Raw genomic sequence first — 15,053 nt, 5'->3', positions numbered from 1 at the left:
AGTGAATGGGTGCCGTCAGAATGAAAAAGTATCAGTTGAATCAGGAGAGAAATATGCACCGATCAAGCACCATTTTAAACAGTTAAAACAGTTTATATACTTTTTCACCAGAGGAAGCGTCATATGGATTATTAACTCCTCTGTCTAGATGTGACTTTTAAAGTTAAAACGCCATAATGCTGGATTTATTACTTACAAATGTGCATCTTTTTTTTAACTGATAGACTGGAGTCATGTGGATAACTTGTAGATTATTGTGATGTTTTTATCAGCTGTTTGGACTCTCATTCTGACGGCACCCATTCACTGCAGAGGATCCATTGTAAGCAAGTGATTTAATGCTACATTTCTCCAAATTTGTTCTGATGAACAACATGAGGGTGTGTCAAATTTCAGCAAAATTTCTTTTTTGGCTGAACTATTTCACTTAAACCCGTTTTATGTTTTACATTTTTAAGTATTTATTTAGGCCTGCACTAAAATGTACTTTTAAAAAGGTAAACATTTACTGTACTTAAAAAAGTGTGAGAATTTTCCCGGGTTTCCCTTATTTGCGTATGAACATGGCCACCACAAAAAATACACGCATATGCTGTATACTAAACGCTGTGTGGGTTTGTGTTGAATAAAAAAACACTGTATTACCGATTAATATTCCTCAATATGTCATCGCAAATGTGTGTTTGCAGTGTGCGACCGTTTGGTCTTCTCTCTCGGTATTCCGTCCCACGCGCGCAGCGTCGCCCACGCGAGGATTTGCGTCAAGCCGGCGCGTGGGAGTGAGATAGCAATGCAGCTTACATCGGAATATCCCCGCACAAGAGACAGATACACTCAGCGAGAGAGAGAGAGACAGCACCGATGAGCCTTCAACGCACTTTCTCTCCGTCGCGAGAGGCGGAGCGTTGCCTCGAGACCGCGGCGAGCACCGGGAGCAGTCGCGCGCACCAGATGCGAAAGAGAGGTACGTGAACCCGAGGACTAATATAAACATGTCATACATAGCTATTCAGATGGGGAAGTTAGACGGTCAAAGCGTGTTGATTTGAGCGAGTTGTGAATATAGATTTAATATCCGAGTTATTTGCATACACTGATTTCGTAGAGATTCCCAGGTGCTTGTGAAGCAATAGTTTTAAGATCTTCTCAGGTGAGTTTGCTGTAACCTGTCCATGATTTTGTGGAGCTGTGTTTGCAAGTGTGAACTTGTATGTGACAGCCTATTCTTAATTGCATTTAAATGTGGTGTAATGTTGAAAGATCCAGTCAAAAAGTTGCATTTGAGCAAGGCACTCAAACCCTGGTTGTGCCAAGTGGATTGTACCTGTAACAAATTTAACTTAAGTCACTTGGAATAAAAACATCTGCTAAATAAGCACTTAAAAGGAAAGTGTATAGGGTTTCAATGTAAAAAAAAATATATAATATTTTTAACATTTATTTTTATGCGGATACAGGGTTTTGTTATCGAATTTGAGCTTTGAATGCACTGAAAGTTTGCATTTTTTGTGAATAAACATTATGTGACTGTCCGAATGGATATTATGTGTGTGTTTGTGTGTGTGTGTGTATATATATATATATATATATTGATCAGACTTATCAATCTTTTTTTTCTTACTTTATCTTTTTACATTTTATTATTTTGTTGTTATACACTGTAGCGTTGTGCAGTCCGTATAATATATTCCCTCCGAAAAGTTTCGGCAGTCCTTTTTTCCAAAATGAGTATCTTAATAATTATGGATGGATAAATGCTCTTCACTCTTAAAAATAAAGGGGTTTTTGCAGCCATGCCATAGAAGAACCATTTTAGGTTTCTCCAAAGAACCTTTCGGTAAACAGTTCCTTACAAAAAAAAAAATCCTAATGTAAAGAACATTGTAATAATTTGAGGAACTTTTTCCACTATAGAGAACCTATTGTGCAATGGAAATGTTCCGTGGATTGTAAAAGGTTCTTCATCAAACCACTGATCCCACTAAAGAACCTTTATTTTTAAGAGTGATGTTGTCACTCTCTTTTGCAAACAAAAAATACATCTGCTTTACAAATGATTTTTACACAAAAACGTATGATTCTTTATTGGCATCGATGGTTCCATGAAGAACCTTTAACATCCATTAAACTTTTGCATTCTTGTAAAGGTTCTTTGTAGTGGGAAGAGGATCTTTAGATTGCTAAAATGTACTCTGGGTTCGGGCCAAATTCCAAACTCGGAGCACTCCCCTGGGACAGCGCACCAGATACACTTAACCTTTACTCTATTTATTATATGTAAGTGTGAACTCTTGGAAGAGTGTATAGAAAAGAACATTGCAACTGGAGACTAATTGTGATATTCATAGTGTGAGTGTCCTGGGAAATAAATAACATTGGCGAGCATTGTTTCACGCTTGAAACATTTTCTAGGAATGACGATGCTATGTTTTGCTCTGTGTTTGCATGTGTAGTCATGTCAGTGCTGCTGCCACGTTCCTTGGGTGAGCTGCAACTGTATCGGATCCTGCAGAAGGCAAACTTGCTTTGCTACTATGAAGCCTTCATCCAGCAGGGCGGCGACGATGTGCAACAGCTCTGTGAGGCCGGTGAGGAAGAGTTCCTCGAGATCATGGCCCTTGTCGGAATGGCGACCAAACCCCTTCACGTTCGGAGACTCCAGAAGGCTCTGCGGGATTGGGTCACCAACCCTTCCGTCTTCAACCAACCGTTGACGTCTCTTCCTGTTTGCAGTATACCAGTGTACAAGCTACCCGAAAGTTCCCACAGCAACGGGCAACAGAACCACCTTGCAGTTCCCAGGGCGTTATTACCCACAAGCCCCAGTCCTGGAAGACTGGATCTAAGCAGGGACGGCACGCCAGGGTGCTCCCCGCTGCAAGGGGCTAGCGAGACTCGTTTCTGGGGAAGCGAGAGCGAGCACAGCCTATCTCCATCTGGAGCCTGTTCTCCGTGTTCACCTCACGACACTCTCGATGCACTCGATTCTGCCGCCGTCCAGTGCGTGACGGAGTGCGTAGAGCGACTAGCCCAAACGTTGCCCAAGAGCGACCTCGCAGAAGTCAAAGAACACATCCGCGCCAATAAGAAGCTCGGCAAGATGATCGGCCACATCTGCGAGATGAGCGAAGGCGATCCGCAGAAGGAGGCGGAGATTCGGAAATACAGCGCCATCTATGGGCGGTTCGATTCCAAGAGGCGGGACGGGCGGCAGCTTACGATGCATGAGGTTGGTTTGAATCTTCTGGTTAGATCGAATGATAAGATATCGATATTGTTAACTGTGGGGGTCAACAAAAATTGTTGTTCCTGACATTCTTAAAAATAAAGGTTTAATTATCTCTGGTTCCATTAAGAACTTTAAGAAACCTTTGCATTCCACAAACCGCGTCAGTAAAAAATAGTTCTTTAAGAACGTTTCGATGGACGGTTCTTTGAGGAAAGAAAAATGGTTCTGCTATGGCATCTCTGTGAAAACCCCTTGTGGAACCTTTATTTTTAAGATTGAATTTACTAAACATTTGATGTTTTCATTGTCGTTTCATTTTATTGTGTAGCTAACGGTCAATGAAGCATCCGCTCAGCTGTGCATGAAAGATCTATCGCTGCTGACCCGAAGAGATGAACTTTTCTCACTGGCCAGGCAGATTTCACGCGAAGTTACATACAAATACTCTCGCAGGAGCAGCAGGTAAGACTAAATTCTTCTTTAAATCATTAATTAACACTTTCTTATGTTGACACATTGAGGAATAGCTTGCTTTTGTATAAATAATGGCAAGGAATATTGGGCGAGGGAACTTCATGTTCTAAAGAGCGATTTTTGGACGACCTTGTAAACAAGATGATTCATTTTTTGTTCAATATCCTATGAGAACTTTTTTAAATGAGCTGTATAGAGTACATTAGCAATCGCAAACATCATATTACCAGACACTAATTCATGAAATTGTTACCAAGAATTGATTCATGGTCTCTATTTATTCATATAAGGAGCATCTGTTTGTACATTAATTGCCATCTTTTTAGTACTTACACTAGTTTTACCGCAATGACTGTTTATGGGGTTTCAAAATAAGTATAAAACTCAAAATACATCTTCATTTCAGGTCCCACTGCGGTGATGAAGAAGTACCATCTCCCAAGAGGATCAAATCTGAAGTAAGTTTAAACAAGTTCTGTAGATTCAGTTCATATTCATAAACCTCACTGTGACAGATTGCTCTATTTGCATGAGACGCCTCAGCTTCGCAATCATTTCGAGCTCCAGGTGCTTTCTCGGGACTTCTTTATTAGTTTTGCATTCTTGTAATGATATTTATTGCCAGCTGCCTTCCCATTGTGTCTGAATTAGCGCTGTGTTTGTGCGTGCACTCTCTCTGTTAATAATCTCAGGAGAGTAATTACTGTCATGATTCACTCCGAAATGTCGCGTTCACACAGCTTTTCCCATGAGCGAACATCTAAAAGTAAATTATATCATTGTTTTCGTAGCTCCGTGGGGCCTCTAAGTCAACAACACCATTGCAAACAAAGCTCTGAAGACGTTAAATTAAAACTGATCAATTTTAACTCGCTATTAAAAGCTTGTTTTTAACGGAAGTTGTTTTTGTGGGGTTCTCTGGATAAAGAAAAAGTTTAGTACACAAACGTGCAATCATTCATCCGCACAGGCGGAGAAGTACACAGTGGACTGAAACACATAATTGACATCATCCTGTGGGTACATAGTGAATTACCCACGCATGGCTGTGGCTGTCTCTGCCTATGTCTAACGTCATACGTGGACACGCACACACACACACACACACACACACACACATATATGTGATGACCTCAAAGGAAAAAGCGGAGGTTTTCAAGGGGTGACACAAAGTGTAGATTCTTTCAAAGGTGCCAACGGCCGATCTGTTAAAATAACATAAATAATGGTTAGAAACAAACAGGAACATTGCCATGACAGAGAACGATTGTTGATGATAAAAGTGTTTTTAAGTCCTTTTAAGTTTTTAAGTATGTTTTTTTACCACGTTAAAAATTACCACATAATATTTTTGCATTTAAGAACTAAAAAAATGTAAATGAAATAGCTAAAAGTATTCTAATATATATATATATATATATATATATATATATATAAAAGCTTTACTATTGTGTACTTATATTTGAGGTCAGTGTGTTTTATAGTTTTAAAATGGTTTTATGAACAATTGAATAATTGTTATTCAGGATTTTTTTGCGTATTTGTTAAATACTAAATTTAAATTCAAAAATAAAATACAATATTTATTTACTGAATTACTGAATCTTTTATATTTGAGGTCAATAAGCGTTTTAAAAATGGGTTTATGAACAGTTTACTCACAAAAATTGTTCTTTAGGATTTTATGCATCCAAAACAAAACAAAAAGTGAAATTATTTTAATAATTAATTTTATTTTTTAAATAAAGTACTACATTTACTTAGCTTTACTATTTTCTTTATATTTGATGTCCGTGACCTTTGGTTTTAAAATGGTTTTGTGATCAGTTTTCACAAAAATTGTTTGTCAGGAGGAGAAGTTTAAAAATAAATTGAAAATTTTTTTTTTAAATACTTCAGCTTTATTATAACTCTTATATTTGTGCTGTATGTATTCATACAACACATTTAATATACTGATTAGGAAGATCAAGAACCTCTTTGCTTGAGTAATTGCACATTTTTGGGTTCAGAGAGAGGACAGAAAATGGTCATGAACTAAATAATGAATATTTTTAGTGTAGTAAATGCTACAAAAGTGTAAAATATGATTATTTGGATGGTTCATCTCACAAGCAGCATGATTTGCCTCCTCGGGGACTGTGGACTACAGATGTGATGACTCAGTTTGTGCTAACAGCTTTCTCCATTTGTGCAAATGTCATGGTTGCACTAGAGATGCAATTAAATGAATCCACCATGGAGACATAAAACTCTCTCACTTCTGTCTTGGTGAATGTTTTTGAAAGTTGTCCATGAGCTCATCCCTCCCTTTCACTTTTTCTCACTTTCTCGTAGGATGGTGTCTACGATCTACAGGAGGCTCTTCACGTTCTTCATACGCGTCAGGAGACGGTGAGAGAGCAGCTCGCTATCGCCAAATCTAAAGGAGAGGAGACCATCAGACATAGTCTACAGGTATTTTGAGTGCTGTACCACAAAATGAATATTTGTTTGTCTGAAGGTTAGTTTCAACAAAGTTTGAACTTTTTTATTTTTTCAGAAGAATATTGTTTTAATGTGGTTTAAAAATGTTTTAAAACTTTATTTCAAATTTGTTTGGACTTCATTTGAATGTTTTTTAAACAATTTTTAAAATGTGTTTTTTTTGTTGCTTGAACTATATTTGAAAACAATGTATGTTTGAATGTTTAAAGTTTTATTTGAACGTTTCAAACTTGTTAAGTTAGTTTCTAAACGTTTTTTTCATCGAACTGTTTTAACGTTTGAAAATTTTTTTTTATTATTATTATTATTATTTCATATGTAGTTTCACTTTGAACCTATTTCAAATTCATTTGAACTACAATTAATTTTCTTTAAACTATGTTTGGAAACAATGTCTGTTAGCATTTCAAGTTTAGTTTGAAAGTTGGTTTCAGTTATTTGAACTTTGTTTTAAAGTTTTTTGAAAATATTTGTTGCTTTTTTCCAAAATAATTTTGTTCAAATGTTGTTTCAGAGAACTTTGAACGTTTATTCCAAACTTGTTTAAACTTAGATAAAATTTAGTTTCAAAGTTGCTAAGACTGTGATTTTAATGTTTTAAGTTTTGTTTGAAAGTTAATTTCAAAACTATTTGATAAAACTATTGTTGTTTAAAAAAGCTTTTTTCATCAGAATTTACTTTGAACTTTGTTTGAAAGAGCTTTTAAGTTTGTTTCAAACTAGTTCAAATTTACTTTTAAACAATCTTGTTTAAATCTTGTTTAAAAATTAGCTTGAACAACAGTATATTTATAAATATTCTGGTTTAAAGTTACTTTCAAAGTTATTTGAACTTTTTTTGTTTGAATTGTTAGTTTGAACGTCTGTTTCTAAGTTGTTTGAAAACTTTTTGTAAACACTTTTTTTCCACTTTCAGGTACAGCTGGACTGTCTGTTGGCCAAACAGGTGGAGCTCTTGCGTGACGCTGCTGTCCAAGAGAGACTGAAATCGTTGGACTGGCGGATTCCAACTGTGGCACTGAAATACCTTGCTCCCACTGCTCAACACTGCAACAGCGGCCTCTCACATCTCTCTGGTACATTTCTCCTCTTACCGTTAATTAGCATTTTGTGGAATTGTTTATATCAGTAGTTGAGTTTATGCAACTTTCTATCCTTAATTACAGGTGAGAGACCCCTAAACTTGCGTCTGAGTGATGTGCCGCTGGGCAGGCAATTAGCCAATGAGCTCAAACGACATCACAAACAGAACGCAGAGGAACGACATCATAATCAACAAACCTCTGAAGATAGAATGACGGAATCCATAGGTTAGTTCTCACAACCAGACTCTAACAGACACTTCACAACTTTGAGTTGACAAACACTCTTACATGAAGCTATAAAACGAAAATGCCACATAATTAATGCAAATAATAAACATGAAGCTATAAAACGAAAATGCCACATAATAAATGCAAATAATAATAGTGCACACTTTGAAAAAAATAAACAATCTAAAAAGTGTTCTGTCTGATGTCATAGGAGAACCTTATGAAGTCTCTAGTTCTTTTGAAAACATTCTATTTAAAGTTTCTTCGAAAAACCTAGAATGCGAATAACATTTAATGTAACATCAAGAACTTTAAGTTTTGTTCCCGAAATCTAGTTTGAAATAAACGTATCAAAAATTCAGTTGATCAGAATTGACAGTAAAGATTTTTACATTGCGTCAAAGATTTTATTATGGTTTCCGCAAAAATATTAAGCATCACAACTGTTTTCAGCATTTTTAAAAATCATAAGAAATGAGCATATTAAAATGATTTCTGAAAGACAACGTGACTCTGAAGACTGGAGGAATAATGAGGAAAATTCAGCTTTGTATCACAAGAATAAATTATGCTGTACAATATTTTCAAATAGAAAACCATTATTTTAAATTGTAATAATATTTCACAGTTTTTAAATTTCTTTACTGCATGTTTGATCAAATAAATGTGCCTATAGTGAGCAAAAGAGACTTTTTTAAAAACATAAAACAATCTTACCAACCCCAAACCTGTGAAAATATTTTGTATTCAATATTTCTGCATTCATATGTCATTCACAAGTCAACTAAATGTATAAAGATAAAGCACATATTCTACTTTAGTCTAGTTTTACTCTAGTCAAAATGCATTCTGGGATTGTCACACTATCCGCAAAGGATACAGTGCATGTGGTTCTGCCTTCAAATTTGTCCAAAAGGTGGTATCTCTGAAGGCAGCGTAATTTTGCCGCCTACCTTTTGGAACAGCCTTCAAATGTTGCCTGGGTAGAGCGTTAATCTTTAAAGAACCAGCGGAGAAATGCTGTACAGATTAATATGGCTCTTGTTGGTCCTTGTTTTTACATGTATGTTTTAGCCTGGATTGCCACAGGTTTATCTCAGTATCATGTTGGCACATTGACACCTACACCACTCCGTTAAACTCTGATGTGTTAACGTAACGCACATATCAGCAGGGCTTCAGAGAACTTTTGGTAATATATGCAATCTCTTGCATGCAAATGTCCTTGATGAAGGTAGCACTTTCTCTCTGAAACTCCTACCTGCCTGTGCAAGCTGCGTTAGTACACTGCGAGTAGGAGAGGAAGGGGGTGTGGATTTACTCGTCTTTTTGACGTTTTGGGTTTTTTCTTCCGCCCCATTGTGGGCAGAGCCTGATGTCAATCAGTGTCATTTACTGATCACACTGGTCTTTTGAACTGATTTGAATATCTGAAAAATACGTTTAATACCCTCCCCTGTCAATTTGGTGACATAGATTTGAAACACAAAAAAGTACCATACTTTATTTTGGCGTAAGCGCTTGCGCTATGTGTTTGTTTACTGGCAATGGCTGAAATGTGTAGAAAATTCCAGCATGCTGAAACTGTTATGATATGAGAATTGATTTGATAATTGATTGCACTTTCACTCTTGTTAAATAGTTACTAAAACCACACAATGCACCAGAAAAGTGCATGTAGAAATGATTATTATATTCAAAAATTGCTAGTAAATATCACAAATAATTACAAATAATTGCCAATTAACACACTGAGTTACACATGAGATTTTGAAGTAGAAAGAAAAGTATTTACTTGTAAAACATGCTCTGTTATGTTTTGTTGTTGTTGTTGTTTGTTGGATTTTTTTTTACTATGTATACATACCATTTAAAGGAATAGTTCACACAAAAATGAACATCTGCTGAAAATGTGTTTCTTCATCAGAACAGATTTGGAGAAATTTAGTATTGCATCACTTGCGTACCAGTGGATCCTCTGCAGTGAATGGGTGCCGTCGGATGGGAGTCCAAACAGCTGATTAAAAACAACACAATAATCCACACCACTCCAGTCCATCAGTGTCTTCTGAAGCAAAAAGCTGCATGTTTGTAAGAAAGAAACCCATCATTAGGACGTTTTTAAATTTTAAACCCGCTAAACATTCAGTTCCTCGATCCAGTAATATTGTTTTATCCAGTGAAAAAGCAAATTTTCTGAATCAGGAGAGAAATATGCACGGTTCATTTACAAAAGAAAACAGCAAAAAAACAGCTTTAAACAAACAGGTCAGGGATTTTGATGAGAGAGGACTACGGGGGATGGACTTTTTCACTGGAGGAAGCGTTATTATGGATTATGGAGCTTTTCGATTTTTTTTATTTTAAGTTAAAACGACGTAATGATGGATTCGTTTTTTTACAAATATGCAGCTTTTCGCTTCACAAGTCATTAACTGATGGACTGGAGTTGTTTGGGTCACTTGTGGATTATTGTGATGTTTTTATCATCTGTTTGGACTCTCGTTCTGACGGCACCCATTCACTGCAAAGGATCCATTGGTGAACAAGTGATGTAATGCTACATTTTGCTTGATTTGCATATCGCCTCATTCTATTACTCAAGTTTGAAGAAAAGATTTGAAAAGTTCCCACATGATCGAACATGTTTCTTGAAACTTGGTTCCGCGTTTCTTTTTTGCCATTTAATTTGTGTGCAAGCTAACCAATACATTTGAAAATTGAATTGAATTTGACACTTGTACATTTCAGAAAATGGGTCTCAGAAGGAGCCGAGGCTTCTGGAAAAGAAGACCATCAAATCAGAACCAGAGGACTCCAGATAACATCTTGAGCCTCAAAGTCAAACCGGCGTTTTGTTTGCTCAGTGGATTTAGTACTGAAACTGTGTGGCCTTAACTAACTGTAAATGCCTAGAGATCCATTTATTTTGATTTGTAATTCTTAAGAATTATTTTAATTTCTTATTTTAGAGCAAAAAACATGAATGTCTTTCAGTCGGTGTACACAGAAATTGTCTAGGAGTGTATTTGTGCATTTTTTTTTGCACATGATCTGTGTTTGTTTATTTGATTGCACGTCTTATTCGTAACTATTTTTATTTAAGCTATTCGTTATTCAACGGAAATACTGGAGTTTTGTAGAAAACGGTTGTGTTGTCCTTAGATTGGTTGATTAGGTTAAATGATGACATTCATCTGTTCGTATCGGTTTGTCGTTGAGGATGAACTAGACGTTAAAGAATACCGAATATGTAGAATTAGCTTTGCGTGTTTTTGTGAATGCGTCAGTTTAGATGTTAGTATTAAGAAGAAAAGTTTATTGTGTATTTGTTATCAGCATCTCTAGCCTTATTCTCGGCGTGTTGTGTATCTCGCTGTGGTTAAGCGTTAACTGTTACATTGTGATTCTTCTGAAGAAAAAAATTATTCGTTAGTTATCTGTGCTTATCTGTCATTCTGGTCTTTTCTATGTACATTTGTTGTGTTTTTCATTCTTTATCTTGTCTTTGTGGAATTGTACTACAAATAAAACCAAACTTCTCGGTGATTGTTCATTATATGTTTGTTTTCTAAGTTATTTTCTTAGCCTATATATGACATGTATATATGACATATATATATATGACATGAGAGAAAAAATTATATTTCGGTGCTTTTGTGTTTCCCTGAGAAACTTTGCATTCATTCGAACTACTTTAGTGATGGGAGGAAACTATATTTAAGTGCTTTTGAGAACAAAGCAAAGCCAGATGCAGTAGTTTTGCAAAAGTAAACAAAAACAGCAAATAATAATTATAATATATTTAATCCAATAAATAATAAAATGTTTAAATGCTAAATATAAAAATATATATTTGATATATACTTTATTATTAATTATAATTCTGTATTAAATATTTTACATATAATACATCAATAAACAAAAGCAGCAAATAATTATAATGTATTTACAATAAATAATAAAATATAAGACATTATTGTATTACTAATTATTCAATATCTAATATTTTACAGCATATTTTACTGCAAATATATATTTGATCTAATAAAATATAAATACAAAATAAATATGAATGTTTATTTTAATAATAATAATGGTGTATAAAATATTACTAAATATAAAAATATTTACTTTTTTATAAATTATAATTCTGTATTTAATATCTCACATATAATACAGCAATAAACAAAAGCAGCAAATAATTGTAATAATATTTACAAAAAATTATAAAATATAAGAATATTGTATTACTAATGATTCAATATCTAATATTTTACAACATTCACATTTTACTGCAAATATATTTGATCTAATAAAAATATAAACACAAAATAAATATAAACATTTATTGTCTTATTATAAATATAAATATTTATTATATTTATACATAAAATTAATATATTTATTTAATATAAATATTTATTTTTAATAATAATAATTGTTGACAATAATTCCATTCATGTTTGTGTGTAAGATAGATAGATAGATAGATAGATAGATAGATAGATAGATAGATAGATAGATAGATAGATAGATAGATAGATAGATAGATAGATAGATAGATAAAATAATAATCAAATAAAAACTAACAACTTAAAACTTTATTTATAGAGGTGGCCTGAAAAACAGTTCTTAATCTGGAAGCAGCCCATAAAATCAAGCTGATCCGAGCAGCTGTTCTGTTTATGTCACACTCATACGTTAATGCTAAAAAAATGCGCCCACGCTTCACACACACACACGTTATGCGCGTTCATCAGTCTCTTAGATCTACAGAAGCCCTACACGGGTGTTCCTCAGGAGAAACGTCACTAGCACCTACAGAAGCCCCGTGTGTGCGCGTGTGTGTGAGCGGATAGATCACTGTGTGACCCAGATGTGTGGGCGGTGCTTGAATGTGGGCGGAAACATTGCGAACAGCCAGCACTCGGCTACAAGCTTCGTCTTGATGGAAGTGGGATAAGACGCACTTATGCAGAGCTTGGCTTCTTTTGGTTAAAGATTCGTGCTTTAGAAAATACAGTAATAATATGTACGTGACATATATAAGCTCTCCATTAAGAGGTAGGAGGGGGAAAAAAGGTTAATGAAGGTTTCTTGAACTTTATTTTGGTTTGACAGTAGTGCAGGCTTTCCCTCGAGGGCTCTCCTACATGATTGGGGTTAACCGTGAGCATGTGTTTCCTGATATCTGACACTGTATATCTGGTATCTGTGGGATGGTGGAGGAAACACAGGGTTTGTGAGAGTGGGTCAGTGAGTTAGAGATGCCTTATTTAAGATATACTACTTTTAAAATCCACTTGAATTATCTCGTGCATTAAAAATGATTACTTTTATTATCATTATAATATTATTCATATAAATAATATAAAGCAATGATCAAAAACAAAAAATAATCATTATAATATTATACAAAATATACTAAATAATAAAACGAACAATATTTACATTATTTTTCAAATATAACATTAATATATATATATACATATATATATATATATACATATAATTGTAAATACCGTGTGTGTGTGTGTGTCAAATATAACATTTATATATATATATATATATATATATATATATATATATATATATATATATATATATATATATATATATAAAATTGTAAATACTGTGTGTGTGTGTATGTATATATATATATATATATATATATATATATTATAAAAAATATTTTTACTTGCAATGTAATATTGTATTAAATGTATAGTAAAATGCTAAATATTTAGCTTATAGATTAGTTATATTTTATTTATTATGTAATTATTTAAATTTATTATTTATTTATTTATTTTTGAATATGCTTAAAACCCTTTTAATGTTAGAAATGGAAACGTAATCATCTATAAATAATTATTTTGTATAGCCCAGTTAGAACCCGTATTGTTTTCATTTTGTCTACAGAAACATTTATTTTCTAGTTAGAAAAAAAAGGTCAAATTCTGTCACTTTCTAAATTGCCCACAAGGTGGCAAGACAGCCCAAGATATTAGCACGCTTTCCTAAAAGAGAAAGATTGTAATTTTTCAGTGCATATATTTAAGATAAGTAATAGCATCTAATTACATTACATATTTGTTGTGTTGTTGTGTTCATATGCTAATGTATATTATAATGTGTGTGTGTGTGTGTGTGTGTGTGTGTGTGTGTGTGTGTGTGTGTGTGTGTGTGTGTGTGTGTGTGTGTGTGTGTGTGTGAGTACCTACTAAACCATATTTTGGGGACAAATTTGTACCCAAAAAGTCAGCTAAACCTGTCAAAATCTCTAAAAACCTCGGTTTGTATATATATATATATATATATATTCAATTGTAAAAATGCAGAACGTTTTCTCTAAATTTAGGGGTGATTTATACAGTATAAAAACCATTACGCCTATGGAATGTCCCATTTAGCTAGGTAAATATGTTTGTATATGTGTGCGGTCTTGATTTTCTATCCCTGTGGGGACTTATGAATGCACACCAACTAAAAATGCAGAAAGTTTTGTGTGAGCGGTAGGTTTAGGTGTAGGGCGATGAAATATAGAATAGTTTGTACAGAATAAAAACCATTACACCTAGAGTCCCCACAAGGACAGCAAACCAGACAGAGCAGGCTTTCACAAGGGTTTCGTATCCACATTCTTCAGTCTAACCCTACAGTTTTACATCACGTGACATCCAGTGTTTGCATTAGCTGTTATAATGCTCATAACAGCAGGGCGGTCATCCGGTGAGTAGCAGTCTGCATCCATAGGTGCCCTTCACAGTCAATATCATGCAATGAACTGGCAGCATGACTGTCATTATTATATTGTATATTGTATCACAAATGTTCAAACTGCTTTCAGACCAACGGTTATAATCATTTAATAGCTCAAACTTCCTGCATTTGAAGGTCAGGGCATCTTTGAGCATACTATTAATTATTTCTGAACTCAACCATTTAAGAAATGCCATAACTGGAGCATTACATGAATATATTAAAAATAGCATAACGTTACTGGCATACTCTTTCTGTTTCTGCATGTCTGTCATACTGTGCACAGTGTGTGAATACTGCATCCCACAATGCAATGTGCTCAGCTTGACATTTTTTTTCCAGTGATGAACCCGCTGTTGATTTTTCTTTTTCATTGTAGTGACGTATTTCTATCTGAAACGGAATGTTGAATTGAGGGCGTTGTTTTATGTTTGCGCTCCTCCCCTCTGTCTCTCACTCATAGCAATCTGTTGGAGGGGTGTGTTAAAGGAAATATTTAATATTTAAGGATATTAATTTATTTTTTTTATTTAATTTTAATTTATTCTGCCCATGCCGTCACACTGACGTCATCATAAAAAGAATGCCATTCCAGAGCGGAAGTAAATGTTCAGATTTTGATAAAAGATAGATTTTGTGCGCTTGTTAAGTAAATAGTAAATTTCATGATTTCATGCGGACTTTAAAATACTACTGCCTACTATTCCTATAATAAATATTAATTACCGGTATTATTATTTTTATATTAATATGCTGAAACATTATTTGCATTTGCAATCCAAAAC

General features: G+C 34.3%; 1 protein-coding gene across 2 annotated transcripts; it reads left to right on the top strand.

Moving 5' to 3' along the window:
• Positions 1–461: 461 nt before the first annotated feature.
• Positions 462–11,052, top strand: LOC113064791 (NGFI-A-binding protein 1-like). Of its 2 annotated transcripts, none has more exons than XM_026235730.1 (8): positions 462–964; positions 2,454–3,229; positions 3,558–3,691; positions 4,110–4,161; positions 6,041–6,160; positions 7,107–7,266; positions 7,357–7,500; positions 10,255–11,052. In XM_026235730.1, the coding sequence occupies exons 1-8, from the start codon at positions 862–864 to the stop codon at positions 10,326–10,328; spliced, it is 1,563 nt and encodes a 520-aa protein (XP_026091515.1). In that variant the 5' UTR covers positions 462–861; the 3' UTR covers positions 10,329–11,052. The 2 variants fall into 2 exon arrangements, with proteins under 2 accessions (XP_026091515.1, XP_026091516.1); XM_026235731.1 differs by lacking the exon at positions 462–964 and adding an exon at positions 974–1,150.
• Positions 11,053–15,053: the final 4,001 nt, after the last annotated feature.

This window comes from Carassius auratus, chromosome 47 (assembly GCF_003368295.1).
Source record: "Carassius auratus strain Wakin chromosome 47, ASM336829v1, whole genome shotgun sequence".
Lineage (NCBI taxonomy): Eukaryota > Metazoa > Chordata > Actinopteri > Cypriniformes > Cyprinidae > Carassius > Carassius auratus.
The sequence above is the reverse complement of the archived record's forward strand: the minus strand, read 5'-3'. Positions and strand labels throughout refer to the sequence as shown.

Bases quoted from the DNA above. Each gene is read 5' to 3' on its own strand.
- LOC113064791 (XM_026235730.1), top strand. From the start codon at position 862: ATGAGCCTTCAACGCACTTTCTCTCCGTCGCGAGAGGCGGAGCGTTGC. The intron at 3,692-4,109 runs GTAAGACTAAAT...TCTTCATTTCAG, and splicing joins TACTCTCGCAGGAGCAGCAG to GTCCCACTGCGGTGATGAAG. The intron at 6,161-7,106 runs GTATTTTGAGTG...TTCCACTTTCAG, and splicing joins CCATCAGACATAGTCTACAG to GTACAGCTGGACTGTCTGTT.